This window comes from Canis lupus, chromosome 15, assembly GCF_048164855.1.
Source record: "Canis lupus baileyi chromosome 15, mCanLup2.hap1, whole genome shotgun sequence".
Classification (NCBI taxonomy): Eukaryota; Metazoa; Chordata; class Mammalia; order Carnivora; family Canidae; genus Canis; species Canis lupus.
In genome coordinates this window covers 15,009,169-15,030,569 of record NC_132852.1, presented here as the reverse complement: position 1 = coordinate 15,030,569, position 21,401 = coordinate 15,009,169, and the positions used below count along the sequence as shown (strand labels likewise).

The 21,401-nt window shown below is 39.9% G+C and overlaps 1 protein-coding gene across 1 annotated transcript in view; it reads left to right on the top strand.

Annotated features, from left to right (window-relative positions):
* ENPP6 (ectonucleotide pyrophosphatase/phosphodiesterase 6) overlaps window positions 1–21,401 on the top strand; it is a 112,525-nt gene that overhangs the window by 35,444 nt on the left and 55,680 nt on the right. The window contains exon 2 of the mRNA XM_072775929.1: window positions 14,927–15,106. Coding sequence (XP_072632030.1) covers window positions 14,927–15,106 — 180 coding nt within the window. The remainder of the gene's footprint in view (window positions 1–14,926; window positions 15,107–21,401) is intronic.

The following is a 21,401-nucleotide window of genomic DNA, read 5'->3' as shown; positions in this document are numbered from 1 at the left end:
GAGGTGAGGATAGATTAACTTATTTGGAAATTTCTTTGAGCTTTGATAAAAATTAGCTCTCCAGAAATAAAAAGTGTTTAAAATAAAAGCTTCAAGATCAACATTTTTGCCCTTATGCAGGAAAATAAGTTTTGTTTCTTTTCCTGTATCCTGGTTGTTAAATAATGGCACCAATCTAGTACATGCCAGGAAAATAAAACCGTGCATTCTTTTTTGAGTCCAGTGACCTCACAACTATGAGTGTGAATGTCTCTAATAAAAACTATCTCTCCTTTTTAACATTTGGGGTTATTTTTATTACAGTCCCTACACTTCACACTATAATCAAAGCCTGTTATCTCGGTCTTGCAATATTTGTGACTCAGAATCTAATCGTGACTGTGTCTGGCACGTAGATCAGTAGTTACATTTAAAGATGTGCAAATTTTGAGCTTTTCTTTCACCTTGACCTTGCATATTTCATTGGAAGCCCCTACTTTAACATACCAAACACTGTCTTTGAACAAGTTAAGAAAAGAAGATATATTTCCCAACAGAGATGATCCTTAAAACAAATTTCAACTTGTAAGTTAGGTGCTTTGAGTAATACCTTGTTATTTCCTTTAAGTCTCTTGGGTATCAAGTAGTTATTTGAAAGTTCACCAATCTAAATAGGGTCTAAACTAATCTTTAGAGCCTCCAAATGCTCAACGGGAAGTGCTGAGAGGTCTAGTAGTAGGAAATCCGACTTCTAACATTCTCAGGTTGCCTGGCTCTGAATCGGGGCTACGGTTACTTCTTGGAGCCCACATCAATTTGAGGTGTTGTATATACATTCAGTCTTTAAAATGCACCCATTAACTTGCAGGGCTTTGGAGCTTTGGGAGCCTCTCTTTTCACAGCTGTACTTTTTCCAGGGGGAGAGGGAATGTATGATCCCTATCTGCTTCATTAGTATCCCCCTGTCTGGAAGCATTCCCTTCTTTAGAGATATTTGTGGTAATGTTTGTGCATGATAGTCGACTGTAAAGGTGAAAGTGTCTGGCTTTCTGGAGATCTGTGCACCTCTGTGTGGTTACCTTGGTGAGAGTCTCAGAAGCAAACCGGGATTATGAGGCAATTTCTATTACAATGACCAAGTCCTGATGAGTTGATAAACAGTCCAGTGGGTGCTGGGAAGCATGAGGACACTGAATCAGTGGGATCTGGCTTTGAATTGGGCTCTACCCTCTTATCAGCTGTGTGGGCACTTCCAGCCTTATTTCTCCATGTACAAATGAGGATAATTGTATCCATCGCTTAGAGTTACGTTGAAGACTAAGATGGAAGCATAGAATACCTCGTTCCAGACACATAGGAGGTGGCCAAGAACTCGTCTTACTACTAAACTGATCAGTCTTACTACTAAGCTTATTACCTGTCAAATCGGTACAGACCTTTGGCCTTCAGGTGATAAGCCCTCCTGAGAGAGTCTAACTTGGCCTCTAGCCCACCCATGCATTGCCCCAGTTAAGGTACTTCCTGAGTAGGCTGAAGCCTTGCAACCTTACACCTGGACAGGCTCACGGTTCCCTGAAGCCATCCCGTCCTTGAGAGTAGAATCTTTCCAGATTACATAATAGCAAGCCCAATAGCAGCAGCAGCAGTGCCCTCCTTGTGGGCTTAGTAAGTACTGCGGGTTGTATTGAGTGCTAGTTTGTACACCGGTGAACTAGTGTTAGTAGATCATACTAGTTAAGAGCAAGGACTCTGATCCAGGCCCCCTGAGTTGAAACCTGGCTGCACTACACCTGCTGTTGAGAGACTTCAGGAAAGTTGCCTTTCTGGGCCTCAGTTACTTCATCTGTAAAGAGGGCCAACAATAGTACTTATCCCCGAAGTGATTATCAATATTAAATGCTATGTTAGTTTCCTGGAGCTACTACAACAAAGCACCACACAGTGGGCGCCTTAGAACAACACGGATTGATTGTCTCACAGTTCTGGATGCCTGCAGTCAGAAATCAAGGTGTTGGCAGGGTCATACACCCCTAAAAGCTCCAGGGAAGGGTCCTTCCTTGCCTCTTCTAGCTACTGGTAGTTCTTGGAGTTCCTTGGCTTGTAGATGGCCACCTTCTCCCCATGTCTTCACATCATCTTCCCTCTGTGTATGTCTTCCTCTGAATCCAAACTTCCCCTTTTTAAATAAAGATATTGGTCATAATTGAGTTAGGCCAACTCTAATGACCTCGTTTTAATTTGATTTTCCTCTGTAAAGACCCAATTTCTAGATAAGGTTACTTCTTGAGGTACTAGGGATTAGGACTTGAACATATATTTTGTGAGAGGACACAATTCAACCTGTAACACCTGAACCTAGAATAATACATGAAACATAGCAAACATTGTATATCTGTTGACAATTTTTTATTTTTAATATAACAATCCAGCCAGGAAAGTACTATTATTTCCATTTTAGAGATGGAAAAACTGAGGCTCCGAGAAGTGAAGGATTTGCCTCAATTCCCATAGCTCAAAAGGGAGAAGACCCCTTAGCCCAAACTGTGGTGTTCCTCACTACATGCCTGTTATCGCTCCACTGTACCCATCATCTCCCAGGGTGGACAGATTGTCCTCAGCCTGGCTCAGTGTACCCATCACACATGGTTGTGACAGAGATTTCCAACCAGTGGCCCCTGAGGCCTGCCCACCACTCTGGCCTCTGCTTCATGATTTCTGCTCATGATGATGTCCAGTTAGTCGAAAATGTTTTGACTAAACTGATGGGCCTAGCATGTAACTTCATTTTTCACTTTTCAATGAGCTATTTTAATAATGATTAGACAGAGTCCCATTCATCCAATGGAAACACAGGTGGACCCCCAGAAGAATATGATAGAAGACTTTAGAAATTAAAGATTCATATTACTTTGTAAGGGCAATTGTACATCAGAATGAAGAAAGCTTTTGTAGAATAGAGACATTCCTCTATTGGTTCCTTGGTGGCTGTGGGACCAGAGTGCTTACTGATATAATAGGCTATGTGGTTGTTTTCTGCATGTTTATTTACAGACATAAATCAATGGTTAAAAAAAAAAAAGGCAAGAAGTCTCCTCTTGAAATCAGCATAAATTTATGTTCCAGAATACAGATAGAACCAACTCTATTGTAGTCCTGAAAAGTGAAGAGCAAAGCAAGTCGTACTGAAAGACAGGATCAAGGTTCATGTTGGTTTTGTTCTGTTTGCCCCTACACCCCACGAACCACTTGTTAGCACTGTGGCCTTGAGCAAATACTGACTCTTTCACACCTAATATATGCATAATGCAGAGAGATGTCTCTTACCTCTGAATTCATAGATAGAGGATTAGACCGGGAAGTCATCTGTGGTCTCCTCCATTTCTGAGATGTATGCGGGAACCATAAACACTCAACATGGCCCTGTGCTGGTGACATCAGGCTGGGGTGGTCCCTAATACTTAAAGATCCTACTCAAGCGGTCAGTATGACCTTCTTGAAAAATATGTGCCTTATGGTTTTCCTTGGCTTTTGTACTGTGTCTTCTCTATTTGTCTATTTGCCCTACTCCTCCTCTTCCTAGTCCTCCTGAAATGGCCTCCTGGATGGCCTCAGCTGGACAGAGGGAGGAGATTGAATTTGGGAGATTGGTTCTGACTCCCTGGTTCAGAGTTGGCCAAGCTCCTCTCCTTGCTCTTCAAGCCTGAGTGGAGTGGAGGTTTGGGGGGAGGGGAGGGGTGCTGGCTCCTGCCACACGTAATCTTGGGTTGCATCACCATCTTTTATTGGATCTCCCAAACACTCACCACCCCTTTTGGCAAATAGCCCCTCTCAGGAAACTGTACCATCTGTTTACACTGCCAGGACTTACACTGAGTCAAGCCACAACTGTCTTGAATTGTACCAGCACAGCATATCATTATGAGCATCTCATCCTTTAAGGGAGTGAAGCTGAGTGATGGAAAGTGGAACTCTGTTTTACTTGAACAAGAAATATCCCCCTCTCTCATCTCTTCATCATTTTGGGCTTGCCCTCACCTCTGGGTGCACTAGATTTTGTGTCTGAAAAGTCTTCCTTAGCTTTCAAATCCCACCTCTTCAAGAAGCTTTCTCTGACTCATCCAGGATGAGTTGGCCTTCCCTCATTCTGTGTTCCTCCCGGGTTCCCTGTGTACCCCTCAGCCCACTTCTCGTGCTTCATCGTGACCATGAGGTAGAAGCAGAGAGGGTGCTTCTCAGCATGACAGTTAGAGCTGCCAGGTGAAATACAGGGTTTCCTGGCCACATTTGAATTTTAGATAACCAACAGATAATTTAGCAGAAGTATGTTCCATGGAATATTGGGACACATAGGGGAAAAAGAAATTCATGGTTATCTAAACTTCAAATTTAACTGGGAATCTGACATCTTTGTCTTTTCCTTTTTTTCTTCTTCTTTTTTTTCCTAAAATAAACCTGGCAACTCTAACTACAATGGCCTTCTAAAGTGGGTGGCTCCTGTTTTAAGAAACACTTGATTTTCTTTTTCCTTTTTTCCTTTCTCCCTTCCTTCCTTCCTTTTTTCCAGCATTCTATGTGCTAATGAGTATGCAAATTTGGGAGTTGAACAGGAACTCTGGAGGACTGAATTACTTTTGAGAAAACTGAAGTCTGGAGAGAAATTTGGCTAGTAGGTGCTGTGGAGCAGAGAATGGAGAAGGGGAGAGTCAGTGAGGTGGACAAGGCGGGGACCTTTACTGTGAAGGGCCAAAGAGGGATATTTTGGGAATATTTTGTGTGTGGAGTTTCTTTGTAGAAATGTAAAAATGTAATGCAATGTAGTAAATGAGCTTCATTTCTAGGGTACCATGTATTATGGAAGCACGAGTCTAGAGGTGGAAGTGCCTGAAGTTATGTGCAAGAATCTTGGTGGAAATAGGGTTGGAGCAAATCATGTGTAGAGCTCAAGAGAAAGGAGGCTCCAGTTGATCTTTGGATTATATTTGTTTCTGTGATTCTCCTAATAATAGCAATAAAAGTTGATGTTAACAGTGCTTACTGTGTGCTGTGTATATGTATATATGTATATGTATGTGCATATGTATGTGTATGCACATATGTCTGTGTGTACACAAACACACTCCTCGCTTAGTTCAGTTTGAGTAAGCACAAAATCTAATTACCACACTTTAGTTAAATAATACCAGTTCCCCAGCAACAGGATTCTAACTTCAGTTGCCACCCCATATTAACTACAATGAATATGGCAGCCGTAATTGTAGCTGTTGTAGCATAAAGTATAATTCACTGCGGGCTCTTCAGTCCACAGATCACTATGTAAATAACGAATGTGCATCATGACCAGTGACCAATCGCATCACTTCTTTCAAAGTCTGCTGGTAATTGGTTGTCACCCATGTTACTTAGTGCAGGCACAGACAGCAAAACATGTAATTGTGTTGCCTCCTTGCCTCCCAGCGATAAACCCATTTAATTGAACTTTAATGCATTACTGGTGCTGGATAATGCTCCAGGTCACCCTAATTCTCTTCAACACTTCAACAAAGATGTGAAAATGTGCTTTTTACTCCAAAAACATTTTTAATGATCTAGCAAATAGATCTAGGCTATTTCAACTTTTAAAAGCCTATTTTCTTAATTTTTTAAAAGATTTTATTTATTCATAGAGACACACAAAGAAAGAGAGACAGAGGCAGAGACACAAGCAGAGGGAGAAGCAGGCTCCATGCAGGTAGCCTGCCGTGGGACTCGATCCGGGGTCTCCAGGATCACGCCTCAGGCTGCAGGCACGCTAAACCACTCTGACACTGGGGCTGCTCAAAAGCCTATTTTCTTAGATGGGCTTTTCTTGGCCAGGCTTTTGATACTATAGTGGGGGATCATGCAATTTTTTTTAGCTAAGTTTTGGAAGAAATATGACCTAAACATGTAGCCGAAAACATCCACGCTTCGTGAAAGCAAGTAATACACATACAATGTGACAGAAACATGCTGCATTATGCAAATAACTTTGCAGGATCAGAACCAAAAATAAATGGAATCACAGGGGAAATAGTTGATCGGGGGATTTGGACATCAGCACCATCGGAGACGGTCACCGTGCAGCCAGAGGAACTTAGTGAAGGTGATCTTAATGACATAAATGAAGATGTCAATCTCATCTGTGATGAGAAGGATGAAGATGTCCTAAAGTGATACTAGCAGAAATCTTCACATTAAAAGAACTCTCAGAGATATTTCATGACATTGAAAGCACAAAGGATAAAATGTTTGAAGCTGATCCAAACTTAGAAATGGTAGGACAGTTTGCTAAGACAAGGAAAATATGCTTACTTGGATCATGTTGTATCTTGGGAAAAAGTAGACAAGCACTCTTCAAACCAGTCTGATAAGTTTTATTTTTACTGAGAAATAAGAGTCTTTGTCAATATTTCTATTGTTTAAAATTACAATGTGCTAATGAGTATTGATTTTCCTACTTTCTTCATTTTTCCATTCATCAATTGATAGACACTTGGGCTGCCTCCATAGTTTGGCTATTGTAAATAATGCTGTCATCAACATAGGGGTACATATATCTCTTTGAGTTAGTACTTTCATATTCTTTGGATAAATACCCAGTAGTGGAATTACTGGATAATATGGATAGCTCTATATTTAATTTTTAAAGAAACCTCTGTATTATTTTCACAGTGGCTTCCCCAGTTTGCATTCCTATCAACAGTGCACAAGGGTTCCTTTTTCTTCACATCCTCGCCAACACACGTTGTTTCTTGTCTTTTTGATTTTAGACATTCTCACAGATGTGAGATGCACATTTGTGCAAATTTGATTTGCATTTCCTTGATAATGAGTGATGTTGAATATCTTTTCATGTGCTTATTGGCCATCTGTATGTCTTCTTTGGAGAAGTGTCTGTTCATGTCTTCTGCCCATTTTTAAATTAAATTATTTGTCTTCCTGGTGTTGAGTTATAGAAGTTCTTTATACATTTTGGATACTAACCCTTTATTGGATATGTCCTTTACATAGATCTTCTCCCACTCAGTATGTTGTCTTTATTTTGTTGATTTTTTCCTTTGCTGTGCAGAAACTTTTAATTTTGATGTGGTCCCAATAGTTTATTTTTGCTTTTGTTTCCTTTGCCTCAGGAGACATATCTAGAAAAATGTTGCTATGGGCAATGTCAAAGAAATTACTGCCTGTGCTCTCTTTTTGGATTTTTATGGTTTTAGGTCTCACATTTAAGTCCTTAATCTATTTTGAGTTTATTTTGTGTATAGTATAAGAAAGCGGTCCACTTTTACTCTTTTGCATGTAGCTAGCTGTCTAGCTTTCCCAGCACCATTTATTAAAGAGACTATCTTTTTCCCATTGCATATTCTTTCCTCCTTTGTTGAATATTAATTGACCATATAATGATGGGTTTATTTATAAGCTCTTTATTCTGTTCCCTTGATCTATGTGTCTATTTTTGTGCCAGTACCATACTGTCTTGATTGCTCAGCTTTATAGTATATCTTGAAATCTGGGAATGTGAGACTTCCAGTTTTGTTCTTCTTTTTCAAGACGGCTTTGGCTACTCAGGGTTTTTTTGTGGTTCTATACAAATTTTAGGATTGTTTGTGTTAGTTCTGTGACAAATGCTGCTGGTATTTTGATAGGGATTGCATTAAATATTTAGATTGCTTTCGGAGTATGGACATTTTAATAATATTTGTCCTTTCGATCCATGAGCATGGGATATTTTTTCATTTGTTTGTATCGTCTTCAATTTCTTTCATCACTGCTTTACAGTGATTTACAGTCCTCAGATCTCCTTGGTTAAGTTTATTCTTAGGTATTTTATTATTTTTGGTGCAATTGTAAATGGGATTATTTTCCTAACTTCTCTTTCTGCTGGTTCATTATTACTTTATAGAAATGCAATGGATTTCTGTATCCTGTGAAAATTACTGAATTCATTTATCAGTTCTAATTGTTTCTTGGTGGAGTCTTTAGGGTTTTTATGTATCTCGTCATCTGAGAAGAGTGAAAGTTTTACTTCTTCCTTATCAATTTGGTTGTGCTTTATTTATTTTTGCTGCCTGATTATTGTGGCTAGAATTTCCAGTATTATATTGAATGAAGGTTGTGAGAGTGGACATCCTTGTCTTGCTCCTGATCTTATAGGAAAGGTTCTCAGTGTTTTACCATTGGGTACGATGTTAGCTGTGGCTTTTTCATATATGGCCTTTATTATGTTCAGTTATGTTCTCTCTAAACCCAGTTTGTTGAGGGTTTTTATCATGAATGGTTGTACTTTGTTCAAATGCTTTTTCTGTATCTATTGAAAGGATCACCTGGTTCTTATCCTTTTTTTTAAATTAATGTGAAGTATTATGTTGATCGATTTGCAAATATTGGACCACCCTTGTATCCTGGGAATAAATCCAACTTGATAGTGTTGAATGATTTTTTTAATGTGTCGTTGGATTCAGTTTGCTAATTTTTTGTTGAGGATTTTTGCATCTATGTTCATCAGAGATATTGGTCTATAGTTCTTTTTTTTGCAGTGTTTTTATATGATTTTGGTATCAGAGTAATGCTGGCCTCATTGAATGAAGTTAGAAGCTTTCCTTCCTCTTCTATTTTTTGGAATAATTTGAGAATAATAGGTATTAACTCTTCTTTAAATGTTTAGTAGAATTCATCTGTGAAGCTGTCTGGTCTAGGACTTTTGTTTTTGGGAAGTTTTTTGTGATTCAATTTCATTGCTGTTTATTTATCTGTTCAAATGTTCAACTTCTTCCTGATTCAATTTTGGGAGGTTATATGTTTCTAGGAATGAATGCATTTCTTCTGGGTTGTCCAATTTGTTGGCATATAATTTTTCATGACATTCTCTTATAATCTTTTGTATATCTGTGGTGTGGGTTATTTCTCCTCTTTCATTGCTGATTTTGTTTATTTGAGCCGCACTCCCTTTTTGATGAGTCTGGTTAAAGATTTATCAATTTTGTTGATCTTTTTAAAGAATCAGTTCCTGGTTTAATTGATCTGTTCTATTGTTTTTTTAGTTTCTATTTCATCTATTTCTGCTGTAATCCTTATTATTTGCTTCCTTTCACTAGTTTTGGATTTTGTTTTTTCTTCTTTTTCTAGCTCTTTTAGGTGTAAGATTTGGTTATTTACTTGAGATTTTTCTTGCTTCTTAAGGTAGACCTGTATTTGCTATAAGCTTCCCTCTTAGAACAGCTTTTGCTGCATCCCAAAGATTGTGGACCATGAGTTTTTGTTTTCATTAGTCCTCATATATTTTTTATTTCATTTTTTATTTCTCGGTTGACCCATTCATTATTTAATAGCATGTTATTTAACTTCCATGTATTTGTGGTCTTTTTAGACTTTTTCTTATGGTTGATTCCTAGTTTCATAGCATTGTGGTTGGAAAAGATGCATAGTATGACTGATCTTTTTCAATTTGCTGAGACTTGTTTTGTAGCCTAAAACGTGATCTATTCTGGAGAATGTTCCATGTGCACTTGAAAATAATGTGTATTCTGCTGTTTTAGGATGGAATGTTTTGAATATATCTGTTAGATCCATCTCTTCCAATATGTCATTCAAAGCCACTGTTTTCTTGTTGATTTTTCTGTTTGGATTATCCATCCATTGATGTAAGTGAGATATTAAAGTCCCCTACTATTATTGTATTACTGTCAATTACTTTCTAGGTTTGTTATTAGCTGCTTTGTGTATTTGGTGCTCCCATGTTGAATGAATAAATATTTATAATTGTTATATCTTATTGTTGAATTGTTCTCTTTATGATTATCTAGTAGTCCTTTTTGGTCTCTTGTTAGAGTCTTTGTTTTAAAGTCTATTTTGTCTGATATAAATGTTGCTACCTCAACTTTCCTTTCACTTTGATTTGCATGAAAAATACTTTTCCATCACTTTCACTTTCAATCTGCCTGGGTCTTTAGGTCTGAAATGGATATTTTTAAGGCAGTAAATAGATGGGTCTTGCTTTTTTAAATCCATTTTGTCACCCCCCCATGTCTTTTGATTGGAGCATTTAGTACTTTTATATTCAAAGTAATTATTGATAGATATATACTTATTGCCATTTTGTTACTTGTGTTATGGTTGTTTCTGTAACTCTTCTCTGTTCCTTTCTTCTCTTGCTCACTTCTCTCATGGTTTGTTGACTTTCCTTAGTGATCTACTTGGTTTTATTTCTCTTTATTTTTGTGCATGGTCATTTTTATGGTTCTACACTACCATGCAAAGGAAGAACAGCATATCTGTATGTATATGTCACAATAATTATTATCACGATCATTATTCTGATGAGAAAATTAAGCTTCAGAGAGTCTAAGCTACTTGTCCAAGGTCACGCAGATAGTAAATAGTAGAGCTTGGAATCACATCTATGCAGTCTGCCTCCAACATCTGCCCCCTTAATCATTAAACCACAATATTGCCTCTACCAAGCCATGAGCACTTCAAAGACAGAGACCTTAGCTTGTGGTCTTTAAATGCCTGGCATATAAACGTGTGATAAATACATGTTGGATGAATGAAAAAACAGAAAATAAATGAAATAAGGAACTATAAAAAGAATTAACATTAACTATTTGAAAATAATGAGAACAAATTAAGACCAGTTAAAGACTAAGTAGCAGCAACCCTATAGATGTCCATCAGTTGTAAATAATATGGAGAGATCTGCAGTCATCTCATTTGATGTGAAGGCCAGCCATTGCTGAGATGTTTGGAAACATATAACAGATGCAGAAGATTATGAGTATTTGCTAAGAAACTTCTGGTGATGGTCATTACATCAGAACACACTTGACTAAGACTTTGGGGAATAAAAAATGAAGGTTTCTTGTCCTGTTCCTCTCATACAGTGGTTCTAGGTGTTGAAACTATTCCGTGAGCATCCTCTGAGAAAGGCAGGCAGTAGCCCCTGTGCTTGCCACTGGTCAGAGTAGCCACTAGCAGCTCCTAGTCAAATGCAGCAGCTCTTAAACTGAGGTGGCATCTATGGATGGGCTTCAAGAGTTCACAGGTCCTATGGAGGACACTTAATGGAATGAGCCCTGTGTATTATATGCAACTGATGAATCACTAAATTCTCTCTCTGAAATTAATTTTTAAAAGAAGTCCACAAACTTCAGGTATCAGATTGATTGCCACAATTTGTGTTAACAAGTTTATAAATTCTACGGGAGGTAAAATGAAAAAAATATTCAACTGTGTTTGGAAATTTTTGTACCGGGAGCTGTCCCCATTTTTAGAGTGAGTACTACACCTTCTGGGACAAGTTTTAAAGCCCCACCTGGCTGTCATTTGGAGGAGGGGATGTAAGGGAAAGAAGTAGACTTTCTTTACACCATACTTGAAAACCACCTGAGATTTGTGGTTTGTGTCCATGTCAGGAAAGTTTCTGTTGAAGTCTTGAGGAAAGCGTCCAAATAATCAAACTATAGCAAAGCTCTGTTTGGAAAGCCTAAACCAGAGGAAAATCAAGAAGAGTTGCAGATGTATAAAAATAGATATGGGTCAGGCAGAAATATGGAGATGAGAGCTTGTGGGCTGCAGAAGCCAGTACATTGTGTTTTGTTCTGTTCTGTTTTTACAGCCACCGCATTTGCTGAGGCAATAAAAATGAAAGAACAAGAGAGAGACAGGGTAGGTAAGGAAACCAGCTTGAGTAAAAGTGGACTTAGACTGTTATAAGTATAGACTGCCAGCCTTAATATATTCATGGAAAGAAATCAGCTCATCTGGGAGAGAAGATTCAGAGCAGACATGAGATAGGGAGCATACATCCTCCTGCTGGCTTCCATGAAAGACAACACTTCCTAAAACAAAGGGATGCCCCTGGGGACTAGCATAGCATCTGTGATTAAGCCTTTGAAGAATACACCCTGCCACCTTAACTCAAGGCCCCAGTCTACCAAAAGAATAAAAAACTACTTTGCTAAACAGGGGTCTGAGGTTAACCTTGTTGAAAGAGCTCCAGTCTACACTTGGAAACCCTTTAACTCACCTAGAAAGAAGAACTGGTCCCAGGATCTTCTTTAGGTACCATTCACTTACAGGAAGTGAACAGGAACCTCTTCGTTCCAATATATCACTTCCAGCCTTTGGAGAAGTGTTGATCTCCATATGTCTGATCTTCCTTTAGAATGGATGAGCCACTCTGGGCGAGCCTAGACCAGCTGGCGTGCTAGATGAGAGGAGGAACCACAGCTACCTTTGGGGTCTTTGTCTTAAAGATACTTCCCTAAAGAATGTCATATTAAAGTTATCAGAGCTCACTTGAGTCAGCGGGCACCACAGATTCAATTGTGTAAAGGGAGTACCAAGGCTAATGTTACATCTTACATAATGGGAAGAAGAAAAGATCCATCAGGAAAAAAGCTAAGGGACTCAGATAACCACAGGAAACAGGATTTCATCATTTAAAAATGTAAAATATTCCAGAATTGTGTGTTAACTACACACGTAGATCCTGTCTCTCCTCAGTGAAGCCCTATGGATGTTTCCAAAAAAATATGTGTAAGAGATGGAGAATTTAATTTTAACAGACATTCTCTGGAAGAATGTTCTCTCTCGGTCTCTCTCGGTCTCTCTCTCTTACAAACACATCGTCCACAATCCAGTCATAAGACAGCTCTACAATCCACAGGAGGCTCCTTATAATTTTTTACCCAGAGAGCAAAAGAGGGTGAGAGAGTTTGCACCCTCTAGGATCTAGACAGTTGGGTGTGAGTGTTGAAAAGAAGAAAAACATTTTATCAAATGATATTGTGGGATTGCCAAGGTATACAATTTATAAGTACTTAAAAAATTATTTTCTTTTTCTTTTCTTTTTTTTTTTTAAATTATTTTCAGTTGCTTCATACTTCTTTGAAGTATCACCTCGCGGGAACTGCATCACATGAGGTCTGGTTAGATTTGGGTTTCAGGCATTTCTTCTAAAATTGCCAAAACAGTTTCAGATAAAAGCAGAGATTCCTATATCCTTCCCACTTGGTATCTCTCCCCATTATTCTCATATCTGATATTCTGAGCCTTTCCAGCCCTTTCCTGTGATTCATCTAGAAACTTCTTGGTTTACCGACTTTGGTAATGCTTCCCAAACCCTTTTCAATTTTGCGCCCTTGCCCAGTGTCTGTGACACCAGCTCCAGTTAAGATACATCTGCTATTAGGAGGACATTAGAGAACATCTACAGGGAAAGACTGGAAAGGACACATTTCCCAGTGAATATTACCATGATTATCTTGCCTTGTGAAAAGGGTGAGGATTTGTAGGATAATAAAAAATGTTTTAGATACAAGACACAGTATTTTGAATAAAGAAAGCAGGTAGAAATTTTACTCAAGACAGGATTCACCTTGATATTATTAAACTTTGATAGCCTAAAAAAATAACATAATCAAACAATAAGAAGTATGTCCCTACTTTTAATGAGTTAGAACATATTAGGATTTGTTCTCAAAAGAGTGGGTGAGAATCCTTACAGTTCTCAAGTTAAGGTGGCACCCTGGTCCCCTTCTTAGTCCTGGCCCAAGGAAGCCTGTCTCTTTTATGCTAAGGAACCTCTGTTAAGTATTATATTACAAGGTACTTGAGGTTGGGGACTATCCAATTTATTTTGAATCTTTATGCCTATCACAATGTAGAGCCCAGAGAAGCATTGAATACACGTCAGTTGAAGGAATAAATGTAACTAAGTTCCTTAACCATTGGAGAAATCGTTCAAAGTTCTTATTTTATTTTATTTTATTTTTTAATTTTGTCAGTCCACATGTGACACCTTTGGTCAGAGTCAAAAAGCTAACCCTGCATCCTTGGGTAAAAACCATTTTTATTTTTGGATCTCTGGGCTTTAAATTCAAAGCATGATTTGTAGGAGGCCGGGGTTTCTGCTGTGAAATAAAAGGTTTTTCCTTTATAATATTTTGGGTCTCCAAATTTTCAAAACTGTATTTTATGGTTTCTCTTTGTTTTTGTTTAAAAATAAATTTGTTGTGTGTGTTGGGGGTGAGGTAGAGGTGTTCAAGAAGAAAGAACAATAGCGAACAAACAAAAAAAGTCACTTTGATTAAGCATAGTTAGTGAGCTCAGTGAAGCATGTTTCATCCTGATGCCAAATGACGCTCACGAAAATTGCAGCAATTTTTGATGCACTTGCCAATGTTTGTGTTATTTTTACTTTAAAGATGTAGCAGATTGCTCCAAAATAAATAATTTAAGCCTAGCGTTTCAAAAGAGTCCAAGCGCTTGCGTCTTTCACTTCTGGCTTCTCTTCTGGGACTAAGCTGTGCCCAACAGAAGCAATCCTCATTTCTATATAACACTCCATTTGGAGGGCTGTTTTCTTGCTTTGTTTTTCAAAGTTGAATCTATTTCTCACCATTCTGTTCCAAATGTCGTAGATTCTATCATTGTTCTGAGCTGAAGCAATAACTCCTCTTATCCAGGAACACAAGGAAATAAACTCCAAAGCATCTAGATTCATGACTTTATGGGAGGAGGGTTTCGAAGGGGTGCTCTGGGGTGAGACCTAATCCAAGCTCCACAGGAATCTACAATTTCCATACTGATTCATATTTAGATTTTGAGCCATGAACAATGGGTCAGATTTTGTGCACAACATCCTCAGGATAACTTAAAATAGATTGGCAAATGAACTTCACACAAAATGACCCCATCCTCAAATTATTAGACTTCTCATCTAATTGTCTTTGTGGTATGGTACAATCTAAGAGGGAAGAAACATCTATGATAAAAAAAAATTAAAAGTGAATTTTTGTGCTATTCTGTACTTCCTAACTGCGCATGAATGGCTTTTATAAGCAGAAAAGAGAAAATGGCTTTTACCAAAAGATAAAATATAAAAAGACTAGAACAATAAATTGACAGGCTTGTGTTCTCATCAACATAGGCCGCCATTGTGAGGTCCATCAGATGATTGGGAACTACATGTGGGACCCTAACACCAACAAGTCATTTGACATTGGCGTCAACAGAGACAGCCTGATGCCTCTCTGGTGGAATGGATCAGAACCTCTGTGGGTCACTCTGACCAAGGCCAAAAGGAAAGTCTACATGTATTACTGGCCAGGTGAGTGTGTTGACATCCAGACCCTTCCAGCCTCCCATATCTCAAAAACTGTGGAGTCTCTGAAAACAAATGATGTAGTTTTCATGTTCAAAGACCAAGCCAAGGTTTGGAAAATGGGATCTTTACAAGAAATATGTCTTACAGGCATGTGTTTTAAACTTTTGTTTTGAGCTCTCTAGCAATAGAAGACACAATGCTGTTTCCTGATTTCCTTGCTTCAGCAATATTGCTGTAGTATATCATGCTTTTTCATGTGCAAAATTTTGGATATCCAAAAGAGATAAATTATGTGTTGCTTCTCTGCTTTACAAAAGAATTTGGCATACTATTTCTATAGATTTTGAGCTCCCCTGCAAGTTGAAAAGAGGATTCAAAGCACTTACAACTTTTTGGTACTGCATTAAGTGAATTCTCTTTGTATTAATATTCCTCCTGTACATCATAGATCAATGAGAAACTAAATTACTTACTGCAATGAGGTAAGTCATCATGCAAACTACCCTGGCTGCCGTGAGAAGTCTTCAGAATACTCTCGTCTTGGCAGTCAAAAATCTTTCACTAAGGATGAGAGGATTCAGTGATAACAAAATAATCAACTTACAGTTGTCTTCCCATTGATGGAATTCATTCTTCAGGTAAGCGGGTAATATGACTTCCCTATGTACACGACTTTAGACACACTTTTTTCCAAATTCTTAATGGTGTAATACTGCTGATTGCCATGATGGAAGAAGATGTCAGGAGAGGCCTAGAAGAAATGAAGAGATTTAATGGGGAGAGGCAGCGGTGGGGGTGGGGGAGCTCATTTCCCTGGGTTAGAGGACAGCAGCAGCCTGATAAAGTTGTGAGAGTGTGGTGGGTTGTGGGGGAAGGTGGCAGGTGGGGGTCGGGGAGAGCAGAGAGAAGGATGAGTAAGCCAAGGCTGAATCACAGATGGCCCACACTGAAGGCGTGGGCCTTCAGCAGGGTTTTGGAGGAAGCTGGTTGGAGATGGTCACATGGGGAGCTGCTCAGGGCACTCAAGGCTGTGCCAGCTCTTGGAGGAGCATAGAACACAGACAGATGGAGACCATGGAAAACCGACCCACAGCCATGCTGGGGAAAATTGCCACAGAGCAGAGACTAGCACCCATAGGTGAGCCCGTGAAGGCCAGAGCAGGCTGCATAAATTCAAAACTAGGTAAAAGAACAATTAGACACAGGCTGGCTCTGCTGGCAGATAGAATGTCGGGGAGAGTACTGGAGTTTCTTCCCAAGACACCTGGGGTTCTGCCCATAGCTACTACCTCAGCTGACATGATTTCAAGCAAGGGGAGGGTTTAAGAGGACTTCATTGCCTCAGATGGAGACTCAACTTTTCAGAGTTGGACATGAGATCAAGAAAAGAAGTCAGTCCACGAGCCAAGCTGATCAGATTTGCTAAAAGAGCCGAGCTCATGGTTCCGCCCAATATGATGAGGTCTCAAGCCAAAGGATGCATGTTGAGGTCATTCTCAGAAATCATTATCAACAAATGCAAGGGCCCACAGGCATAGGCCTGGGAAAAGGAACAGATTGGGCATGCTTCCTTAGGGACCACCTTAGAAAAATCTAAGGACCATCAGGATGCCTGTTGCCCCAGTGCTATAAGGGCCATCTTACATCTTACGGTGGCTGGTTAATTTAACTTCCTGTCTTGGAACTTGAGCCTTTCATGCTCTGAAGAGCACAATCCTCATCATCTCTCCCTAGCTCCCCACGTGTTGCCTCCTCTACACATGACCTCCTTTCGGTGGCCTTTCAGATAGCAGTAGATACCATTGCACATGAAGGTAGGGAATGGTCCTGAAGGGACACAGCTGCCATATTTTAGTCCTCTCTCTGCAGTGTTACAGAGCATTATTCTATATCTCATCCTGAAGGATCTGGCTCCTTCATGATACTAAACAACTTGAAGTTATATATCCCTGAGTATATATTAAAAAAATCTCAAAGCTAATTTGCATGTAAAATATCATGTTCTCCTCCAAAATAGCTCCTTAAGGGCAAGAAAGGTCCAATTGCTTCTTTTGATTCACAGTTTAACAGCTAATGTGATGTGACAAATATGCCTTAAGATCAGTTTGTAGTGTTAACTGTTGGGAGGAAAGAAGCTAAAAAGAAAGTCTCCTAGAATTCTTCAGTGACCTAAATGAAGATTAGCTAAATATTTGGTCATGATGAAGTCCTAATAGAAATTGGATGAAAAGTCTCTTGTATCTCAGACACTGTCCAGTCCTTCTAGGCATCTAGTTTGGAAGGATCTCTAAGAGCTAAGTGCCTCTGAAGGCCCTGCCACCCAACCCAGCCAGGAGTACTCTTGCACCCTCCATTCTTACTGGCTGACAGATGGGGGATTAATGGTCACTTCTATCCTTTCTCCCTCCACCCTGGTCCCCTCCAGCCCCTCCAGAGCTAACAGCCCACTGAGTGTTCATTTATCTCTGCGAGATTAAGTGAAGTGCAGTGGCATTTCTTCTAAACATGACTTGATTTTATTTTTCTTCTCAAATCCTCCTTTTCCTTCTCCACTTCCCACAGGACATTGTACAGACCTCTGGATGAGGCCTGGAAAATCTTCATTGCTCCAGTGAGCTGTGTTATGACACTTTGAGTCTCGCCGTGAAGTCAATATTTAGAAGTGTAATTTAGAAATGGCAGTAGTTCAAGTTTTCCTGTCAGGTAGATAAAGCAGCAGACGGAAAAATTCATCAGCGGTGAAGAGTCCAAAATAGTCCACCTCATGGCTCGAGAAATTTAATATTGTAAACAGACCCTTTATTACCCCACCCAATGGTGCCATTGAGCTTTGCAAGGAGAAGTGTATCATGGGAAATGATCCCAGGCTCTAAATCAAGTATTTCTTTGGGAAGCCCAAAGAGATCATCCAGTAACCGCATGTCTGGGGTCTAGCAGTGCTCTGCCAAGAATAAGAGCTGAGTGCTTGTTGTTCGCTAATTTTATCCCCTATTCCATTTCTATGGTTTGCGATCGAAGAGGCTCCAATATTCACTTCATATTAAGGGCAACCCAAAGCAGAGTAGGACCGAGGAGGAAAAATGAGGGTAGATGGGAAGATAAATAAGATACTGTATGGAAACAGAGTTTGAGGTCCTTGGACATTTGGTGCTGTCATACACAGTGGCAGTGGTTTTAAAGTTTATTCTTACGGTTATCATGAAAAACAAAAAAGAAACAAAAATTAGAAACTTTTTAGGAGTCTCTGGTTAAAACTCTTTGGAGGGTTTGAAGACTCTGAGTTCAGGGTCTTTTATCATGTGTTTTGCAGTGTGAACTCCCTGCAGTCAAGCACTCAGGGAGACTTGGGAGCAACCATTCATATGGCCCTAGATAGTGTTGGGTGTGGGTCTGGGCTCTTTTACTGATCTCTTTCTGTCCTGTGCATGTGTTCAGTTAGATAGGACACTTTCTGTATGGGGAAAGACACATTTCCACCTAGCTTTCCCTTCTATACTTTTCAGAGGTGGGCTAGTTGGGGATTTTATGGGTGGGTATCTAACTTAGATCCTGTCAAGTTTTGGTTGTTACAAGCAAGGTGATTTCATCTGCATAAGGGGACATGCACTGGCTATTGATTAAGAATTGTGGATTGTTCACAGCATCTTCCCCATTCCTGCCACGGTGGGTTCCTGACAGCCTTCAGCTTGGCTGAATTTAGATGCCTACACTCAGGCACGGGGACAATTAGGGGCCCAGCATCAATTATACAAATGTCTGAGTTAACATTATGTATGGCTCAGTTCTTTGGCTCTATGAACAGAACTCCAGATATCTGGATAAAACCTAAAGATTTTTTTCAGACAAATATTTGACATTGCAAGTGCAAAGGATCCAGAGTTTCACTGAATTTTCTAATAATATCACCAGTTGAGCATTAGGATTTAAGATGTATGTAATTTTAGAACCCAAAGAGGCCCTGCTATGTAGTTTGCTGATTCTTACAGCTGATTCAAGGCCTTGTTAGGAAACTTATCAATACTATGGATCCCCTTTGCAGAAGAACACACCCATGCATACAACATTCATAATTTTTGCTTATTTATTTTATTTTTTAGATTTTTATTTATTTATTCATGAGACACACACACAGAGAGAGAGAGAGAGAGAGAGAGAGAGACATAGGCAGAGGGAGGCTCCATGCAGGGAGCCCGATGTGGGACTCAATCCCGGGACTCCAGGATCACACCCTGAGCTGAAGGCAGACGCTCAACCGCTGAGCCACCCAGGTGTCCCTGTGCTCTTTTAATATAAGAAACTACAATGATAAGGATTGGCAAATGGTCTCTGACATAACAATACACATATATCTAATCTATATCTAATTGATTTGATTTTTTTAATGTGATAGAAACATGTGTTAAGAATCACCGAAGTACCAAGCAAAACTCATGCTCCTATAATTAATCTTGTCTGGTTGGAAAGGACTTGGGTCAAAATTCTCTAAGACTCTTTGGGTTGAATTCACCTTGAGTCATTTCCTTCGTTTGTCAGGAAATATGGTAAGGTCTGCAACCCTGGTGTTTCTGTCTGCGTTAGCAAGGAAAAGTATGAATTCTCATTTCCAGTTGGAGGCTGTCTCAAAGAAGTGATCTTCAAAAGCATTCTGCAGGACTTCTAGGTGGCAACGATTTCTGCTGCAGAGAAACTGAGGAGGTGTGTTGCCTATCTGGACTGCTGCCTGCAAGAACAGTTCCTCCAGTGCTGGAAAGTTTTCATAGTTGTCCAACTACCTGCAATCTCCTCTCACAGGCTGGCGTCTTGGCCAAAAGAGCTCACAGTTTCTCATCAGCATCCATTATGGTAATTAGAAAGCCTTAAAGAGAAATCCAGGGATGAACTTCTATTCTTCACAAGTCGTGGCAACTCTGTCTCTTCATAAAACAAGTTAAAAGGGAGTGACTCTGGGCCCTGAAATCAGCTCTTAGGAAACAATTATGAGCAAAACCAGATACAAGCTCTCCTCATTCTATTCCCCCTCCCTCCAGGAACTCACCATCCCATGGAGGAGACAGATGATAATCTTATACTTGCCCAAATAAATGTAGAAATCCACTTGTTCAAAGTATAATAATGAAAAGTATATTGCATTATGACATCATCTAATAGGGGATCTGGTTTCATCTGAGAGGGTGACACGAGTTGACATCTTGGGTAAGTTGGGGAGTTGGTGGGAAGGAGTACCCAGGCTGAGGGAACAGAAGAAGCAGGCTCAAGAAGCTGAGAGGGAAGGATGGATGAGGTGTGGATGAGGTGGAGAGAAGCTGAGGCGGGCCAAGTTCTGTGGGCCAAGATGGAGAATTTATTCCCATCCTGAGAGGAATAAGAAGTCACTGGAAGTCTTCAAGGAGGAGGAATGCAGAGTCATACTTGCATTTTGACAAGACCACTCTGGCTACTCCATGGAGAATGGAGTGTGGCACCCAGAGAGGATGGAATAGTCAGGAAGTTATTGTATGGACTTAGGAAGGAGATGAGAATAACTTAGACCAGGGTAACAGAAATGATGAGAAATGGAATGATTGGGCACATATTTAGGAATTAAGATTGCCAGGACTTGGTGATGAATTGGGTTGAGCATTGGCAGGCATGACACCTGGTTTCAGGTTGACAGAACTGTGTGGATGGTGGCGTGGTTTGGGGCAGAGGAACACTGACCCTGAATTGACTCGGAGACGTGGGATGAATGGGCACGACAGGAGCCCAGAGGAGAGAGCTGGCGGTACAGAGGTGTGGTTCGTGGCTGTGGTGTCAGGGGTCATGGAGCAGCAGCTCACCTAGGGAGAGAGCAGACCTGAAAAGAAGAGAGAGTTCCAGACACAGCCTTGAGGAAATTAATGATCATGGGGAGGAGAGCCTGCAAAGGGAACAAAGAAGGAGTGGCTCGAGAAGCAGGATTACAAACAGAAGAGTAGAATGTGTAATAAAGAGCAGTGATGTCCCTTATAAAGGCCTCTAATAAAGGACTTGATCTCATCTGAGAGAGCAGGGAAAAGTGTTACTGAAAAAAAGACTCAGTTAAAACCTGTTGGCACACACTCGTTACAGAAACCAAAGGAATAAAACGGTTTCAAGATGGGAGTGGCCATCACCAGTGCTCACTGTTGAGAGATATTACAGGGACTGCAAAAGGCATCTGGATTCATTATCAGTGTGCATGGCGGTGGGGGGGTCACAGGCAAGCTCTGAACTTTGTAGGAGTTTCACCTCTTTAACATTTTTTCTTTTCTTTTTTTTTTTTTTAAAGATTTTTATTTAT